General features: G+C 54.1%; 1 protein-coding gene across 1 annotated transcript in view; it reads left to right on the plus strand.

Moving 5' to 3' along the window:
• Nucleotides 1–19548, plus strand: part of CFAP77 (cilia and flagella associated protein 77) — a 131576-nt gene that overhangs the window by 57500 nt on the left and 54528 nt on the right. The window contains exons 2-3 of the mRNA XM_043565206.1: nucleotides 13926–14025; nucleotides 14534–14762. Of these exons, the coding sequence (XP_043421141.1) occupies nucleotides 13926–14025; nucleotides 14534–14762 (329 nt within the window). The remainder of the gene's footprint in view (nucleotides 1–13925; nucleotides 14026–14533; nucleotides 14763–19548) is intronic.

Genomic DNA, 19548 nt, shown 5'->3' on the forward strand with positions numbered 1-19548 from the left:
ACTCTCTCGTCACACACGCCGGGTGCGAACCAGCAGGAGCGTCAACGCGGGACCCAGATCCGGCTGGCTCTGAAGCTTTCCCACTGGGCTGCTCTGCCTTCCTGAACAAAAAGTAGTGGGTGATGTGGATCTGGGTGACCCACATCCAGACATGCTCTCTCTCCAGAGAGAGAGAGGGAGAGAGAGTGGCAGAGCGGAAGGAGCCCTAGAGATCAGCTCTCTCACTTTACAGATGGGATCGCAGAGGCCAGAGGAGCGGGGAGGGAGCCTCCTCCGGGCTGCCCTCCTGGACTGACCCTCTCTCTTAGCCTCCCACACCTCCTGGTTCCTGCCTGCCTATCGTAGCCGCAAGGCGGGACACTGTCCAGTTCTGGTGTTCCCCCTGAGTCTAGAAACTGCAGCTTCTCTGTGGGGTCCACTGTGGGACAGGGCTGGCAGTCTCTAGATCCCTAGAGAACCTGGGAACAGATCCCATACTCTGTTCTAGAAGACCTGCCCCAGACAGGCCAGGCCTGGGAGGAGCACTGCTTCTATGGGCTTCCAGAACGTCGGCCGCCCGCACCGCTGCTCCCTGGCAGTCAGTCGCCTGAGTCTTCCCAAAGTGCGTGTTGAAGACCTACTGTGTGCTGGGCCCTGGGGACACCGCGGCGAATGGGACAGACTTACCCGGTGTTCTTGCAACTGATGTGCAGCTGAGTGAGATGTGGCCCAAACCACCACCCAAACCTTCAGTCGGTTACAGCGCGATGGGTCCCAGGGGGAAAGTACGTGAGATCATGTCACGGGGGCTTCTAAGCAGGGCTGCAGAGTCGGGGGCTTTCCCAAGGCAGTGACATTTCAGCTAGGAGTGAGGGGGGCGCAGGATTGGATGAGGAAGGGGCGACTAACACAGCCCGTACGCGGGAGGAGGCTGGCAAGTTCAAGTTGCAGAAAGAAGGCCAATGGCGAGAAGCGGAGACTGAAGGAGAGGACGCGGTACAAGGCTGGTGCCGACAGCCAAGCCCCCCATGCCACCTGGGGCTCCCCGTTCCATGGACGAGCCAAAGATAGATCTGGGTATGCGTCCCTGGGATGTCATTTCTTCACAGCAGGCTGAGACCGTTAGCTCGAAAGCCCTTCGGCACCAATAGCTTACAAGTCCAGTTGTTTTAAAACTAGCCCAGACGAGCAGATTTTTAGCCACTTAGAGCCTGGCTGCTTCGCACACCCCTCAACGCGACACGGCGTCCACTAGCTGTTGGTAAGATGGTCTTAACGGTCTTGAGATCCCAAGCCACTGCTGCCCTCCACAGCCCACAGAGCCAGACACCCTGCCCTGCTCCGAACGTCGTCACCCGCACACCTGAGCCCCTCTCTGGGTCTCCGATGCCCCCCGCCCCGGAGTTCCTCTGCCCTCCTCCCCTTCTGGATGGGTGGCCCCTCACCCACAGGCCTCTGGACAGCCTCACGCTGTGAGCACATCCCTGTCGGAGAGGCACCCAGCTTCGTGGTGAAATCAATAGCCATCCTTATTAACAGGCTTCATTTCAGAGCCTCTTCCTCCGCCCCGCTGCCTCCTCTGCTAACAGGTCAGCTGCCATTTTGTGTTAAACTCCTTCTCATTTATTACAATCCCAGTTTTTTATTGACATGGAAATAAAACTTACAATCAATGAGATATTATGAAATATACATCAAACCGAAAGTCACCGGAGCGGGCGTTTTCATCTGTTCTCGGGAAGGAACAAGGGTTTATGGGGGGCGGGAAATACTGAACATTTTTCTTCCCTATTACATGATGCGATTTTCAATGAATCTATAAAGAAAACGAAAACATAAATAGAGTAACCAAACAGAATGATCCCTGCAGCTGTCAAAACTTAAAACAGTTCAGTTTTCCTTTGATTTCTGTTTTAAGTTTTGAAAAGTACATAGATCATTCTCTGCTTTGGCTCTTGCTTTCTTTCTTTTCTCTCGCTCGCTCTTTTTTTTTTTTTTTTTTTTTTTTGGTGGGGAGCCTCTTTCATGAGCCTGGTCCCGCTGTGCTTCTGTGGTCTGCTGGCTTCCACCCTTGGCGGCTGAAGTGACCAAGTAACCGTAAGGATGTGTCGTTTATCCCTAATGCCAGTGGCTCTCCCCTCGGTGGGGGCGGGGGCCCTGGTCTGTTTCTCTCTCCTCCGCAGTCTGGAAACTTGCTCCTTGGCGTGCTGGACGCCACATCAGAGTAAGTGCGGAGGTGTTTCTTGTCTTTACTAAAGCAGCAGTGGCCTGGAGAAGGGGAGGAAAACACCGTCCCCAGCCGCTGCACGCCTCCTGCCTGCCGGGTGCCCCTTGGTGCCTGGTCCCAGTGAGCTCGTCTGAATCGGGTCTTTCCACCCGAGGTGGGGATGGTTATCCGTGTTCCATGAATGATGGCAGACAGACCCAAAGGGGTCAGATTACCTGCTCAAAGTCACACGGGGAGAAGGAATAGAGTCTGGGCTCAGATCCCATCTGTCTACACCAGGTGCACGGGTGAGGACCTCCGAGATGGCCTCACTGAGGGATTCTCATTTTTTTTCTGAAAGCCGTAGAGCCTGCTCTTCGGAAGAAGTCTGATGTGGAGACACCCCCACCCCCGACCCCCCAAAATAAAACTCGGATCACAGCAGCTGCCTGGCTGGATCAGTGACTGGGCCTGGGAAAGTCACTGATCTCCTGCAGTGTCCCCCGGGGCAGACGAGGCATGGGCCACGGGGAGCAGGCAAGGCGGACGGGTGCCAGCTCCCAGGGCTCCAGACTCACGGTCGAGTCCTCCTCTTCCCCGCCCACGGCGGCCTTCCAAAGCTGAGGCCACTCGAAGCGAAGGAGGGACGTGATGTGAAATGGAATCCAGCAAGTGTCACTGGTCCTCTGGCCTCTGGCCTGCTTTGGAACAACTATTTTGGGAAGATCTACAAACCTCCAACACACATGCCTTCACCAGCTTCTGCCACACGGACCATCAGAGCAGGGATATCCAGATGACACATGGCTTAAATATTCCAGTCCCAGCCGAGGCACCTCCCACCGCCGCCACACAGCCTCGCCTCCTTAAGGTCGAGCGGTGTTTTCTGACGCATCGTGCCCCGATGAGACAGCGGCTACTTTATCTGCGTTTCTGTCCTTTCTCATCCCAAAGAGAGAAAAGAATTTCCTAAATTGCTCGGATGGGAGGCGTGGCACATCCTTCCTGTGGATGTCTTAATTTTTCTTTTATCGAAGCAAAATCTACAGAAAATTAACCATGAACCGTTAGTAAGCGTACAATTCACGGGCCTTTAGCACATCCCCAATGAGTGTCTAGTTCCAAAGCACGTTCATCAGCCCAAAAGGAAATCCCATACCCATTAACCCGTTCCTGCCATCCTTCCCTGGCCCCACTCCTTGGCAATCACTAATCTGCTCTCTTTCTCTGTGGATTTGCCAGTTCTGGGCGTTTCGTAGAGATGGAATCATTCGGTGTGTGGCTTTGCGTCTGGCTTCTTTGCCTTGGAGGGTTCGTGCACGCGGTAGCTTATGTGAGGACTTCCTTCCTTTTTATGGCTGCTTAATATTTTACTGTGGGGCAGCATTTTATTATCCATTCGTCAATCGATGCACACTTGGCTGTTGGACACTTGTAAACAGGACACTTGTAAATAATGCTGTCGTGAACACATGTGTGCACGTATTAGCTTGAACATCTGTCTTCAGTTTCGTCGGGCACATACCTAGGAGTGGAACTGCTAGGTCATAGGGTAATTTGATGTTAAACTCTTTGAGGAACCATCAAATGGACATAATTGATTTTACGGCCAGTTCTCTGTTTACACAAATGGAGACAGAGTTGCTGAGAACTAATGGACAAGCTGATGAAGACACCTAGCTAGTATGCCTACTTTTTGGTAAGAACCTTCCAGGCCCAGGGCACCTGGGTGGCTCAGTCAGTTAAGCCTCCGACTCTTGGTTTCGGCTCAGGTCATGATCTCACGGTTCATGGGTTCGAGCCCCACACTGGGCTCTGTGCTGTCAGTGTGGAGCCTGCTTGGGATTCTCTCCCTCTCTCTCTCTCTCTCTCTCTCTGTCCATCTCTCTCTCTCTCCCTCTCTCTCTGTCCCCCCCCCCCCGCTTGTACTCTCTCTCCAAATAAATAAACTTAAAAAAAAAAAAAAAGCACCTTCCAGGCCCTCTGCTAAGAACCTGCCCGGCATTATGCAATGTTCCAACAACCCCGTGAGCTGGTACTCTCATTACATCTGTTTTATAGGCTCGGAGCTTAAACAACTGGCTCAGAATCACACAGAGGTGAGAAGCCAGAATCCCGACCCAGCAGGTTTGGCCCCAAGATCATGTTCTCACAAGCACCAAATTGTCATGTCTCAGGAATGTTCCAGATGACTTCTGTTTGGATCTGGAACGCCACAGGGTGCAGGCTGGCAGCAGCAGATCTCTGCCCGTCACTATGCCCAGCGCAGACTACTATGAAAGCAGTCTTGCCCAGCTGCGGGCATCCGGACCGGGCCAACCAGGGAGCTAGAATCCAGCCCCCACAGTGCACAACCCGCGCCACACGTAGGTGACGCTGGACGGCAAAGCGTGGCACTGAGGGACCTCTCTCCACGGGAGCATTTCGCTTTATTCCTTGCTTCTTCAGAAAACGGCCGGTTTACTGGGAGCCTGCTCTGTGTCCACCATGGTTTGAGGTCACCCGGCTCAGCTTCGGACCTAAGGGGTGGGATTGTTTGCCCGCTTTACAGATGAGGAGCTTGGGTGTAACTGGCAGAGCCAGTGTTGATCCACACGCTGCGATCGGAGAGCCGTACCTATGAGCAGGAGGCGATCCTCACCCCTCCCTACTTGGGTGGGAGGTGGGGAGGGGGGGCGCGGAACCATCAATTTCAGGAGCCTCTGGTTTTGCCCGGAAGGAAAAGTTTCTGGGAGTTCGTTCCCCAGGACGATGAGCTAACTCATAGAGTTGCTTGGGGCTGTTCATAATTCAGATGACACCTCAGCCAGTTTCTGTTGGTTTCATTAAAAAAGAAAAAAAAAAAATCCAGATCATGGTGTTTTCTCCTTCCAGCCTCTCACGTTTGCCTTTCTCAAAACGCTGCGCGTTTCCCCCTCATCCGCCTAAACCTGCTGTTGAGTTACTGGCCCCCAGAGGCTGCAGGCTCGGAGCGACGCATCCCTGCACTTTGCCGCTCACCGCCTTCTCCGAGTGTAATCAAACATCAAGCTAAGTAGCAAATAAATCTCTCGATCTCATAAGCTGCACAGCGAGATCATGTAAATGCAAATGAAGGACCTGGTTTCAAGCTGTCTGGGGGGAGGGGAGGGCGGGGAGGGAGCGCAGGGGCCCTGTCACCGTGACCGCCTCAACGGCAGGGGCCATACATCAGTTGCGGTAACGGTCCTGGCAGCACGGAGGGAGCCCCGGGCCGCCCCAGGGAGACGGAGGAACCAGGCTGGAGGCAGAACACCAGGCAGCGCCGGCCGCGAGAGCCAGGCAAGGGCAGGTGCAGTGGGGCCCGGAGAGCTGTCCCACTGCCTGGGACTCCCCTTGGCCTGACCTGGAGAGCTGCTCCCACAATACCACCTACAACCACAGCCGTAGCCGAAGCCACACCCAGGGCCGGATGCCACCAGACCCTCCATGCAGCTCTGGGAGGTGTTCCAGGCAGGAAGCCGGGACCAGACAAATTAAGCGACCTGCCCAGGGTCACACGGGGAGTGGCGGACCTGGAACTCAGTTCCGTGTGACATTAACAAGCCGGCTTCTCCCGTCCTCGTCCTCCCCTCCACACCTCCCTCCACCCCAGGGGCCGCCAGCCCAGCCCTCATCATAACCCTTGCGGTTGTAATGACACAGGAGAAGAACCTTGCCTTTGACCCTTGGCAGGTACCGTGGGGAATAGAAACTCACGCTTTAACTCTGCCTTTTGCCTTTTTAGATTCTGCACGTTAACATCTCGACACCCTCTCCCTATCTCTAACTACACGCCCTCACGCAATCAGTGATGTGTGTTTCCTTCCAGTATGTTTTTTCCGTGAAGCTTTCTTCACGTGGCCGTAACCATAGTATATGTTGGATTGTGAATCCTGCTGTGGTTTGTGTTTTTTTTTTTTTTCACTTGACATTATTTTATATGCCTTTGATCATGTAGGGGGACGTGGTCCTCCCATGCGTGCCTTTTCTGGGGTCATTATTCAAGTTCACATGCCACTCACACAAGGCACACGGTTCAAAGAACCTGGCTTCTGAGACGGTGCTGGAGTCCTTTGATGCATAATGTACCTTATTTCACGTGATTGTTTATCTGAGGTTCTCATTATGGAAATAAATAAATATCCTCTATGCTAATCAGGACCACGATTTGCATTTATATTGTGCTTTTCATTTGAGGGTCTTAAGTTGTTTTACAATAATGAACTACCCCTCCATGAGCACAGTGGTAGGTGTGTGCATGCACATGAATGGGCTTGGCTATGTGCAGATATTTATTTAATAACTACCAGGCCGTAACTGCGGGAGTTCACGTAGCCACACTTTAATGGGGTGCAGAAAGTAAGTGGAGACTCTTCAGCTGTCGGGCAAACATTTATTTAGTTCAGACGCTGGGCTAGAGGGTCAACGAACTCCCTTCTGTGTGGCCGCCAGGAAGTGGGCGTGATTCCTTTACGGGGCTTCCTCCTGCGGGAGCGAGTTTCTAAGGTAAGTCCAGAACCGGGGCGTTGAGCTCCCGGGCTGAAAACCCATCTTGGAAACGCCCCTTGGGATGGATCCGGTCCGGGCCATCCAAGAAATAAAGGCAACTGATTTCACCCATTTTCGCCTCTTGGGAGGCAAACAGGGGCTAGTTATGAATTTCCAAACGTGTATCGGGTGGGAAATTCTTAGACTTGAACTGCAAGGTCAGGTTGCTTATTTCGAAGCTGGTTCATGAGAAGCGGCTTGGGCAAGGCTCCAGGGCGAGGGGCCGTCCTTCCTGGCGCCTCAGGTGACTTCAGAGCGAGGTAGCAGCCTGCGGGGAACGCCACCTGCGCCTCTGGAAAGCCCCAGTGGTCCTCATGGCCGGCGACAGGCTGCTCCGAGGGGGCTTCCGGGCGGGGCGGGGGGCTGCCTGCCCGGCCTGATCCAGTGCGGGGGTCCAGGGCCTGGGTCCTCTGTGTAAACGGCGGATACAGCGGCGGTGCAGAAGGAGCCCAGAGAATCCCAGGGCCCCTGGGACAGGGAGAGAGCTGGCTTTAATTAGAGCTGAGAGACGGGAACTAAGTCAGCAAGGGATGACATCTTAATGAGGTTTAATGAAGCTGTCTGCTGATGGGGACAGCTGTCACCCAGAGCTGTATTCCAGCCAAGCCACTCTGTGACGGAGGAAACTCGGGGAAAGGCACCGTTTGAACGGTGCCGAGGAGGGCGGGGTGGTCTGACGCAGAGCCGGGATTCTTCTCCCACATCCTGACGCCTCTTGATTCGAGCACCTCGACCACGAGGGATCCCGGCTGCCGGGCCCTGTTTGAATAGCGGCCCATGTGTCACACTTCCCTGCCGTGCGGAGCTAAGGCGTGCCCCTTCAAAGGCCTCGAGGATTTTGCAGGAGACGTCTTAGAATTCCGCCATCAGACACGGGAAATGTGGGAGGGGGCTCGCATGTGCAGGCTGAAAGGGGTTCATGGGTCCCTTCTCTTCCCGGGCCTCCGTTTCCCCATCCGTCCACTGGAGATAATGTGACCTCCCTCCCTCAGAGAGCTGCTGGGGGGCCTGCTGTGGGGTCAGCACGTCTGAGAGAGCTCAGCTTTCCCTCAGCTGCTCTGTATACTAGCCGGGTGGCCTTGGGCAGGGGGGAGCCTTCAGTTTTCCCGCCTGGAAATTGAGAGACCGACCTCACAGTGGGATTGTCGGAGTTCCCGGAGAAGCACAAGAAGCTCTCGGGCAGAGTGAGTTCTCAGAACTAAGGTTGGCTTAGTGAGATCACATAACATGAGCCTTGGAGGAGGTGCTCAGTAAAGGTTCTCTCTCTTCCTCGTTGCTTTCTTTACTTCTGCAGTAAAGAGAGTGTGGTGGTTCCAAGAGATCCCCGTGTAGGGAAGGTGCTTCCAGCCTTCATGTGGCCCAACAGCCTGTCTGCACCATCCGCCCCAGGACCTTTGCACATGCCAGCCTGAGAGCTGTTGCCTCTCTGGGCTGGCTCTTATCCTGTTCTGGGCTGGGGGTGGGGGCAGGTAGCTTGGGGAGCTGAGTGGCCAATCGAAGCTGAGATTTGTGGCCAATGTCGTCAGTTTCACGGATATCAGAGAGGGAGGGGTGGCCACGGGGAAGCAGGTGACCCACCCTCGACTTCAAATTATGTTGCATATCAAGGGCAGCTGATCTCAGATGTCTGTCACGACTGGCTTGCCCACATCTGGAAGTTCGGGGTCAGGAGCTCTGAGCACCTGTTTGTCAATCCTTAGCTGGCTTCACACAGCTCCCCTGAGGTGCCCAGACACCTGCTAGACGCTTTTCTCTATAGGCTTCTAGAAGGTCTCTCTGGTCGAGCTGGGAAAGGACGCCAGGTCCTTCTACCTCTGGCTCAATGCTCTTTCTTACTGCCAAGAAGCCCCTTGGAGAACCCTTGGCTCTCCTGCCCTCCCTGGCTGACCCACAGGAATCTTCTTCCGGTCAGGTCTCTCCAAAATGCCAATCCAAGGTTGGTGTCTTTCTTTCTTTCCCTGCCCACTTTCCCCTGACCCGGTCATGACTTTGCCATCCTGCGTCCAGGTCACAACAGGCCTACGGTGTTTTCTGAGGTGGCAGAAAACACAGGTCCAGGTCACAACAGGCCTACGGTGTTTTCTGATTGTGGCTTTTCCCACAATCCCACTATACATGAACACAGTGGACTTCCCATGGGGCCCTCCTGGGCATAAGGCCACCTTGGTTCTCTGGGTGGGGGGGTGGGCGTGCAAAGACATCCAAGGCACAGCCACTCTGCCCGAACAGCCTCTCGCCCGCAGAGCTAAGATTGGCACACAAGGAAGGAGGATGAATGGTCCCCGGCAGTTTATGCTAGATGCCAAGTGAGTGATTAAGAGGCAGCAAAGACCCTGCGGAGTCAAATACGGGTTCCAATCCTGCCTTGGCCATTCATTAGCTGTGCAGCTTGGAGCAACCAAGGCCCTGAAGCTGTCTGGGCTGCTGTCACCTGAAAACCGGGACGGTAGTAACCGCTTTGCAGGATCCTTCTAAGCATGAGATAGAGGTGATGGAGGTAAAGGAGGCTGGTGCACGGTCACCGTGGTGGTTGGGGGTGTTGGCACCAAGGGGGGCCCGTGAGCTCCTCTCACTCGCCAGCTGAGCTGGTTGGGGGTGAGTCCGCCACTCCTCTGGGCATTCACGTGTGAGCGCGGGGACCCCAGAGCACCCGGCCCCTGGGCCTAAAGGATTGAACTGCCGAGAGGGGGCTTTTAAGCCCAGGAGGGTTTGTGGATGGGTGGGACCCGGGAAAAGGTCGGGGGGCACACAGCTCTGGGGGTGCTCTGGGGCCGCACCTGAGAAGGGCCCGGGGACCCTTTGGTGCCCTACAAGTGGCCTTCTCAGATGCTGCACGACCTGCCCGAGAGGGAAGCAAGTCCAGCCGTGGGGCTGGAAGGCCAAACCCCCTTCTCCGCCGAATTCTTGGGGAGCTTCTTCCTTCTGGGTGACGCTCCGGGCTGGAACGGTCGGAGCAAATGACAAAACGAACACTCTGAGAATTCCAGACGGGACTCCGCCGTTGCAAAAGCACACGGCAGAGAACCCTTTGGGACCCCACGAATTGTCTTCGTGTTGCTGCCGCCACTTATGTTTTGCCGGGGTTTACACGGTGCTTCCGTGCAGGTGTCTCCTGTGGCCATCAGGAACACATTGCTGTCTCAACCCGTGGCCGCGGTCACATCACAGATGAGCGGGTTCTGAAGGAGGACAGCAGGCGTGAAGGGCACGCACATCAGGTCAAGAAGCAGGACCAGATCCCCCGAAGCCTCCGACGCAGCCTCAGCCACGACGCCTGCCCCAAGGGCACCCACACCGATGGCGTTCGAGCGTCCTCCACGCGTCCCTCGCGCGCCTGGCTTCTTTCGCCCCACGCTGGTTGCCATAGTGTGGGCTTTCCCAGCCTCGGCACTGTTGGCCTTGGGGGCCGGGTAATTCTTTGTTGTCGGAGGCGAGGGCCGTATTGCGCGTGGTTGGATGTTGAGCAGGAACCCTGGCCTCCACCAGCCACGTGGAAGGTAGGACTCCTTCCCACGTGGTGGCAACTCATGATGTCTCTGACACAGCCAGGTGTCCTCTGGGGGCCAAAAGTGCCCCCGATTGAGAATGACTTCTATGGAGTAGTCTACAGAATGAATACATCACAACTTTTTTATACACCTTATAACGGCCACTGGGATTGTTTCCGGTACTTGGCTACTAAGAACTGAGATGCTGTGAGCGTTCTCAGACGGGTCTTTGTAGGACACAGGCACTCACTTCTGTTGGGTGGGCAGGAGGGAACTGTTGGGTTATCAGGTATGTGTTTACCTTTAATAGACACTGCTAAATGGGGTTCCACAGTGGCTGTACCAGTCTGTACCTCCCACCAAGTGCATCTGCGTTCTGGTTGCTCCGCATTCTCACCAATAGCATTGGGTTTTTATTTTGCATTTCTCAGAGGTTAAGCCACTGGAAATATGGATCTTAGCCACTTGGACATCCTCTTAATGAAGTGCCTGTTCAGGTCTCTTGCTCATCCTTCCATAGGATTGTCTGTCTGTTTTTTTTCTTATTGATTTGTAGCAGCTCTTTATATATGATGGGTAAAAGCCCTTTGTCAGATACTTGCATTGCAAAAAATCTTCTCTCAGTCGATGGACTCAAATTTTTTGGAGCTAGAGGCAATCTGTGCTCCCCCAAGCTAACCCTCTGGTGCACTTGACTATCGTTACTTGTTTGATTATCCCTTTTCCAAAACAGTGCATTTCATAAGGGCAAAGGCTATGTCTCCGCTTTGTTCGGCTTAGAACTCCCAACACAGGGCTTGGTGCAGAGTCCGTGCAAGATATTTGTGGAGTGAAAGAATGGGTGAAACTCCCCTCTGAACGATTCTTGCAGCCTAAGGCTTCCAGGTACTTCGGCAATTGTTGACTCCCAGGCAACCCTCGGTAAAAAGCGCAGAGACCCAGACACCTGCGTGCTTCTCCGCTCCCCCCACCCCCCAAGTAACAGCCAGCTCCTGAGTCTGTCTGTCTTTCCTTTGCCAGCTGGAAGTCTGCCCACCTGCACTGGCCCTGAGGGAGGCGGAGGCCTCTCCTGGAGAAGTCACATTTTAATTAACTTCCCCTGCAGTCACCAGAGAGGCCGGATCATTTTCATAAACAAATGAGAAGCCAGAGCTTTGTTTGCAGCTCGGAGTGAGTCTTGCGGAAGGAGTTCAAAGCCAACCGCCCAGCAGAGGCCCCCGTGCACTTGCCTGGAACTCAGAACTCCATCAGGGAGGTGGGACCTGGGATTTGAGATGGGAAAGAAGAGGGAGAACCTCGTGCAGACGAGAACCGAGAAGAGTCTCCAAGGAGGCATTTCCTTCCTTCCGTCTTTCCTTCCCTCATTCATTCACCCCTGTTTACTAGTATCTGTGCCGTGCTGGGCACAGGGAAAAAGAGGAGTGAGGAGAAGGGGGGGTCGGGGAGGGGCACAGGCGCAATCTTGGCACCTTCGGCTCAGTTTTGCTGTGAACATAAAATTGCTTTAAAAACTAAGGTCTATTAAAAAAAAAAAACTAGGGGCGCCTGGGTGGCACAGTCGGTTAAGCGTCCGACTTCAGCCAGGTCACGATCTCGCGGTCCGGGAGTTCGAGCCCCGCGTCGGGCTCTGGGCTGATGGCTCGGAGCCTGGAGCCTGTTTCCGATTCTGTGTCTCCCTCTCTCTCTGCCCCTCCCCCGTTCATGCTCTGTCTCTCTCTGTCCCAAAAATAAATAAACGTTGAAAAAAAAAATTAAAAAAAAAAAAACACCTAACAAAAAATTAACCTTAAAATAAAGACGGAGAGACTTTCCACCAGGGGGAGACCGACATCGAACTGATGGCCGTGCAATTAACGACTTGATCACACTGCTGTGTAATTCTAATGGCTTTCCTGAGACATAATTCACATACCATGCAATTCACCCAAATAAAGCCTACGGTGCCGGTGCCGCGGCTTTCAGCCCATTCACAGACTTGTGCAATCGTCACCGCAGTCCATTTTAGGACACCTCGTAGCCATCACCCCTCCCGGCCGTAAGCGACCATTCACTCCACTTTTCCTCCTCAAATGGGCTATTTGAGACGTTTCACGTAAGTGGAATCGTGCAGTATGTGGTCCTGCGTGACTGATTCTTTCCCTGAGCGTCGTGCTGGCGAGGCCCATCGGTGCCATCGAGGTGCCACTGCGCAAGTTTGTAAGTGCCCTGTAGGTAGAGCTCGGGGCCCTGAGATGCCATATAACAAAGAAAGTTGTCCGGACTGAAGGCAACCTGGGAGGGCTTCCCAGAGGAAGAGGCTTTTCGTCTCAGGCATTTATTGAGAGCACCTGCTCTGAGCCACCAGGAAAAGGAAGGCACTAAAAGCCAGACCGGCTCGTTGATACTCGTTTAACTGGTGGATCTGGGTGTGGGCTGGAGACAGACAGCTTGGGTTCGAATCCCAAATTGGCCACTTCCTGCCGTGGGGACTTGGGCAAAACCGTTTGGCCTCTCAGTGCCTCAGCTGCCTCAGCTGAGAAATGGGGATAGTGATGGGTCCTGCCTGAGAGAAGCACAGGGACAACCAAATATCGTATCTGGAACACAGTCCGAACTCCGCACGGGCTCACTGAATGTTCTACGGGCCTTACAGGCCAGGGCCTCTGACCTCAGGCAGCTGCTACTTGAAAGAGAGGCCGTGTAATCTTTTTTTTTTTTTTTTTTTTAAGCTTATTTATTTTTGACAGAGAGCACGAGCAGGGGAGGAACGGAGAGAGAGGGGGGCAGAGGATCCGAAGCGGGCTCCGTGCTGACGGCAGAGATCCTGATGCAGGGCTCGAACTCATGACCTGTGAGATCATGACCTGAGCCGAAGGCAGATAGATGCTTAACCAACTGAGCCACCTAGGCGCCCCGAGAGGGGGCCGTGTAATCTAATGGTTAAGAGCTCCGGCCGGAGGCCAAACACTCCAGCCTGTGAAACCCAGCCCATCCCGTAGGAGCCGTGGGTCACGAGCACCTCTCTCGGTGTCCGCTTCCCTGTCTATAGGATGGGGGAGTCACGTGGTTGGTAATAGACCGATTTTGTTCCTACGACCCCCTTCTCGCGGGGCAAGGAGTTCACCCGGAGAGCGAGGAGAGCTGGCCGGCCACCGGGAAGGTCATGGTGGGCCTTGTTACCATATCCCCACCTGCAGGCGAGGACTCAAGGAGCATTGACGTCCTCACGGGCTCCGGTGAGGATGATACAAGCCGTCTTTGGTAGGAATGAAGAGTCAGGTAGGAAAGATGGCCCCTCCTTGAACAGGGGCCTCCAGGTAAACGTCTGTGAACCACGCCTTCCCGTGTGTCCCCTTGGGCCACTCAGCGCTGGGCCGGCAGGGCCAGGCTGGACCCCCAGGGACTGCTGCGCGCCCCTCCCCTCACACAAACGCACCTCCTCTTTCAAGGCCTCGGGGGTCCTCCTGACCCTGCTCACTTGTCCCCTGTCATGAGCACACCGGGCAGGCTTTCCCGGTTGTGTCTCGATGCCCAGTGCCCCCGGCACTCACCTCGCGCCGGAGGTGACGGTGGAGGGCAGCGTCATCCTTACCCTAGTGGCCCTGAAGGTCACCCACGGGGCCTGCGGCCAAGTGAGCATCTGATTGACTCCTGTGGCTGAACTTGTGATGCGGTTGATCTGCGATTTCGCTCCTCACCTTGGCTTTCTCTCTGTCCCCACACAGGCTGAACTTGGGAAGCCCCGAGAAAGAAGTTACACTCTGCCTGGAATTGATTTCAATTACGGGCTCTACGTCCGCGGGCTGGATGGAGGGGTCCCCGAAGGTGAGCAGGCGTACTTTGGAGCCCCGGGGGGGGGGCGGGGGGCATGAGCTCTCAACCTAGGCTGCTGGCCGCACTCCAGGGAAAGAGCCAGAGAGTCCCGGGGCCTGCCCCGCAGCGTGATTCTGGTGGAAAACCGCAGTCTGGGCTTGGCCGAGACGGGGAGGTCCAGGCAGGGTCCGGGTCTAAGGTGTCAGGGAAACAGCATGGGCCCCAGCCAGGGTGGAACCTGGTGCCCCGCCCCGTTTGAGCTTTGAGCACAGAATGGGCTCAGGACCAACCCTCTGACGGCCCCAAGGAGGTGAAGGCCAGGCGAACCCGGCTTGGCAAAGGATGCTCTGGGGCCCTCCGGAATCTCTGGGAATCCTGACCCCTCCCTTTCCAGAAGGCCACGCAGGGCCGTCACACAGCAGGCCCCGGGTTAATGGGAGGCACACACGCCCCAGTTTCTTCTCGGTCAGGTGCCGCGGCCTGACCGCCGCACCACCGTTCCGTCCCTCCCTGCCCTCAGCCCTTGGACACTGGAATGTGTTTAGGCAGCAGCCCACGTGCCCCCACGAGCTGACCCGGAACTACATTGCCATGAATCGCGGGGCGGTGAAAGCCGGCCTGGTGACTGCTCGGGAGAATTTCCTCTACCGCCAGCTCAACGACATCCGCATCAGTGACCAGGATGACCGGCACGTCAAGAAGGAAATGCCCTCCCTCCCTCCAAACATGACGTTTGGGGTCGTGGCACGGTAAGTGGCCGGGACACCGGGCTCAATCCCTCACCGGGGGGCCGGAGGGCACTCAGAGGTGACTGAACTGGGGAACCGTGTGCGGCATGGCCTTTGACTCCAGGAAGGGGGGGGGAGCGCTCCAGGCCTGGGCGATCGGTGTAGCTCACAAACCTTGGTCACGGTGATTGGGGCAGCAGCAAACATGCAACCCACGTTCCAACTCTGGGATGCGTGACATTCTCTAAAAGTAGAATGCGGGGGCGCCTGGGTGGCTCGGTCGGTTAAGCGTCCAAGTCTTGATTTTGGCTCGGGTCACGATCTCCCCATCATGAGTTAGAGCCCTGCATCGGGCTCCGTGCACATAGAGGAGGTGGCTCGGGATTCTCTCTCTCAATCTGTGTCTCTCTCAAAATAAATAAGTAAACATTAGGGAAAAAAAGTAGTGGGGCACCTGGGGAGCTCAGTCGGTTAAGCATCCGACGTCTGCTCAGGTCGTGATCTCACGGTCGGTGAGTTCGAGCCCCGCGTCGGGCTCTGTGCTGACAGCTCGGAGCCTGGAACCTGCTTCGGATTCTGTGTCTCTGCCTCTCTCTGCCCCTCTCTGCCCCTCCCCCGCTCATGCTCTGTTTCTGTCTCTCTCTCTCTCTCTCTCTCAAAAAATAAACATTAAAAAAATAAAAAAATAAATTTTAAAAAGTAGAACGTGGTTGCACGTAATCAAATCTCAACTCAAACCGGCTCGATATTTTTTTAAGTGGAATTTATTGGCTTACATGATTGAAAAGCTCGGGCACAGCTTCAGGCACAGCTGGATCTAGGTCACCAAGGGATGTTATCAGTATTGGGTATGTGTTGCCATGTCTTGGCTGTGCTTCCCAATCTTGGCTTTGTTCTCTGACAAGCTTCTGCCTCGTGTAGCTAAATGACCAGGAACAGTTCCATCCTCAGGGGGAAGGGCACAGAAGCTACGGCAGCCTTCAGATTAAGATTCCTTGGTCCAACTTTAGAGCCTTGCCGATCCCTGAATCGGCCACTGTGAGCAGGGATTGTGAAGTACACTGATTGGCCAGTTCTGGGTCACATGTCTGCCTCTGAACCAATTGCGGAGACCAGGAGATTCTGATGCCCTGATTGGCCAGGCCTGATCCCCTGCCCCTTCTTGGGTGGGGTAGGTGTTTGGGCTCAGTCTCCACCATCCACATGGGCTTGGTGGTGGAAAGGATGTAGAAATCAAGGCTCTGACCCCGGAAGGAGAACAGAACACAACAGTAGGCGAAACGGCAGATGTTCAATGCACCAGGGCTTCCTAACCCATGATGTGTCACAGCACAAAAAAATCACTGGTGTTTGTGCCTCGCACTGTGCAAATAAACAGAAGCGCCCGTAGCTAGCAACAGGTGGCCTGGGGCCGCCAAGCCCCAGCCAGGTGCCCGTGACCGAGAAGCCAATATCTTGGTCCATCTATGTGGCAGTGCCACCGACAGTCTGTCCCCAGCCTCTTTCCCACCTTCCTCCCACTGTTCCTGGGTAGGTGACTTCCTCTGGCTCTCCCACCATACTTTATTGTTATTATTATTATTATTATTGGCGATGGTTCCTTCTTTATTTTTTATTTGTTCTAATTATGTTCTATTGTGGTAAGATTTACTGGGTTTTTTTGAAGTTTTGTTTATTTATTTCGAGAGACAGAGAATGAGTGTGAGTGGCAGGGGGTGGGGGGCAGCAGTGAGAGAGGGAGAGAGAGAATCCCAAGCAGGAACCACCCTTCCAGGGAGGGGCCTCACGCGGGGCTCGAACTCACAAACCGTGAGAGCACAACCTGAGCCGAAATCAAGAGTCCGATGCTTAGCCGACTGAGCCACCCAGGCGCCCCCAGATTTGCCATTTTTAAATGTACAGTTCAGTGGCCTTAAGCACATTCACACTGCTGTGCGACCCACAGCACCGTGCATCTCTAGAAGCCTTTCTTCATCCCGGACTGGAACTCGGGCCCCATTTGGTACCTCTCTGTTCCTCCCTTCCCTCAGCTCTTTGTAACCACCATTCTGCTTTCCGTCTCTACGATTGTTGACCTCTGTAGACACCGCATCTAAGCGGAATCGTGCCAAATTTGCTCTTTTGTTTCTGGCTTGTTTCACTTACCGTAATGTCCTCGAGGTTCATCCACGTTGTAGCGGTGTCCGAATCTCCTTCCTTTTCAGGGCCGAATGATATTCCACTGTGTGGGTATGCCGCGTTTCGTTTCTCCGTTTATCCGTCGATGGGCATTCGGACGGCGTCCACCTTCTGGCTATCGTGAATAGTGCCGCCGTGAACACGGGGGTGCAAATACCCGTGTGCGTCCCTGCTTTCAGTTCTCTTGGGTATCTACCCACGGGTGTACTTGCTGAGTCACGCGGGATTCCAAGTCTAGTGTTTTGAGGACGTGCCATCGTGTTTTCCGCAGCGGGAGCTGCCATCCTTTTGTATGCCTTCCCCTGCCTGTTCTCGCCACCCCACCTAGTAAAACCTACTCATTCTCCGGAGTTCAGCTCAGCGTCATCTCTGCGGTAAAGCTCTCCCACCTCCCATGGTCTCAGCTGTACACGTGTCTCTCGCCGGAAATGCGTTTTTTTTTTTTAATTTTTTTTTCAACGTTTATTTTTTATTTTTTTTGGGGACAGAGAGAGACAGAGCATGAACGGGGGAGGGGCAGAGAGAGAGGGAGACACAGAATCGGAAACAGGCTCCAGGCTCCGAGCCATCAGCCCAGAGCCTGACGCGGGGCTCGAACTCACGGACCGCGAGATCGTGACCTGGCTGAAGTCGGACGCTTCACCGACTGCGCCACCCAGGCGCCCCCGGAAATGCGTTTCTATTCGCCAGCCCTCCAAACGTGGAACGTGACCGTACAGACACATTGGAAAATCATTTCTGGTCCAGTTTAACGGTCGTTGGCACACCCCCCTTCCCCCCCCTTTGAAATAATGCCCTAGGGGCGCCTGGGTGGCTCAGTCGGTTAAGCGTCCGACTTCAGCTCAGGTCACAATCTCGCGGTCCGTGAGTTCGAGGCCCGCGTCGGGCTCTGTGCTGATGGCTCGGAGCCTGGAGCCTGTTTCCGATTCTGTGTCTCCCTCTCTCTCTCTGTGCCCCTCCCCCGTTCATGCTCTGTCTCTCTCTGTCCCAAAAATTAATAAACGTTAAAAAAAATTAAAAAAAAAAAATAATGCCCTAAAGTCAGTCCCTCCAAGGCAAGGTTTCCCAAGGCCGCCTGGAGTACAGAGGGACAGAGACTCCCACTGTGTGCCAGACCGCTAGACTAGTCCGGGCCGGTCACCAGTGTCCCCAAGACGGCATGGTGTCTGCGAGCAGCCATCAGCCTAGGGCTCTCATTCCAGCGTGGTCCCCGACAGTTTTCCCTCCAAGGCTTCTGTTTCCTGACCTGTGAATGCGATGTTAGAGCAGTAACGCGGCCAGCTGGGATTCTCAGGTTATGTTTGGCCTCTGTGTCGGTTTCCTTTCTTTGTCTTGGAAGGGCCTGTGCGGGGAGGTGCGTGGGGTTACTGGCCCAGCTTAGGCAGGGAGAAATTAACCGATCTCCCTAAGCTGGGTTCTCAACCTGAAGTGCTTATATCTAAAGACAAAATTTTAGAAGACGTAGGATGTTAGCCATCACCTGGTTCAAAGCCATGATTTAAAAGAAGAAAGCCGGGGCACCTGGCTGGTTCAGTGGGTGGAGCCTGTGACTCTGGATCTTGGGGTCCTAAGTTCGAGCCCTACGTTGGGTATAGAGCTTACTGTATAAAACGAGGAAATAAAATAAATAAGGCAAGGAAGCAGACGTTCAGAGCGGTCAAGACCCTTTCCCAAGGTCACACAGCAAGTTGGGACCAGACAAGAGTCACATCTAGAGCCAGGTGGGCGGACTCCCCGTCCAGTGCTCTCTCTTGCACACTTGCCTCCTTGGGACTGAGGTAGAGCACAGATGCCCACGGTTCCCGGTCCTGGGGCTGCGTGGTTCCACGTACAATGGAAAAGCTGAAGTCAGCTGGGCTCAGAAGGGACATCCATTATCATCTGGCTTTCAATATAAAATCTTAAATTGCCATAAAACCGAGTGGCTACAACGTGAGGGTAAGGACGTGATGAAGTGCCAGCTATATCCTCTGTGATGGTAAATGGGCTTTGCATATGCAAATTGAATGGATTTTAAAATGGTATTTAATGACAATTTTCGTAGCAGACGTTAACGTTAATTGCACAAAAATGAAAATGCTGCATTAGGTTGCTGTTAGCAGCAAATATCGTGGCCATAAAGCTTTATCTTTATCAACAGCAGCCCTCTCTCATGTGTCAGGGCGGCCCAGCAAAGTGCAAGCCAAAGGGCTTTTACGGAACAAAAATATCCCCCAAAGCAGGCCCAAATCAGCATCAATTTTGCTTTATTTCTTCGTAAATGGAGGTTAAATGGCCGCCGGAAAGGCTTTTACTGAGCTGCTCAGCGAGCGCCCAGAGCCCCTCAACCTCGCAACGTAAGTAGAAGCAGCAGTTAAGACGCGATCGCCCCTCTCCGTAATGGGGCTATTACTTTAAAGTTATGGGGCCGAGGCCCCTTTCCTAATGATCACCTCTTACAAGCCTCAATTGTATTTATTTCTTTACTTTAAAAGCATGTTTAAAAAAGTAGCAACCAAATCTGATTACACGCGACTACCCGAGGAGTTGTTGGGGGCGATTTGGTCCAATAAATAAATAAACAAATGAGTACCGTTTACTCACAACTACAGATATGTTAAGAAATAATAATAACAAAATACACAGAAAA

This window comes from Prionailurus bengalensis, chromosome D4, assembly GCF_016509475.1.
Source record: "Prionailurus bengalensis isolate Pbe53 chromosome D4, Fcat_Pben_1.1_paternal_pri, whole genome shotgun sequence".
NCBI lineage: Eukaryota > Metazoa > Chordata > Mammalia > Carnivora > Felidae > Prionailurus > Prionailurus bengalensis.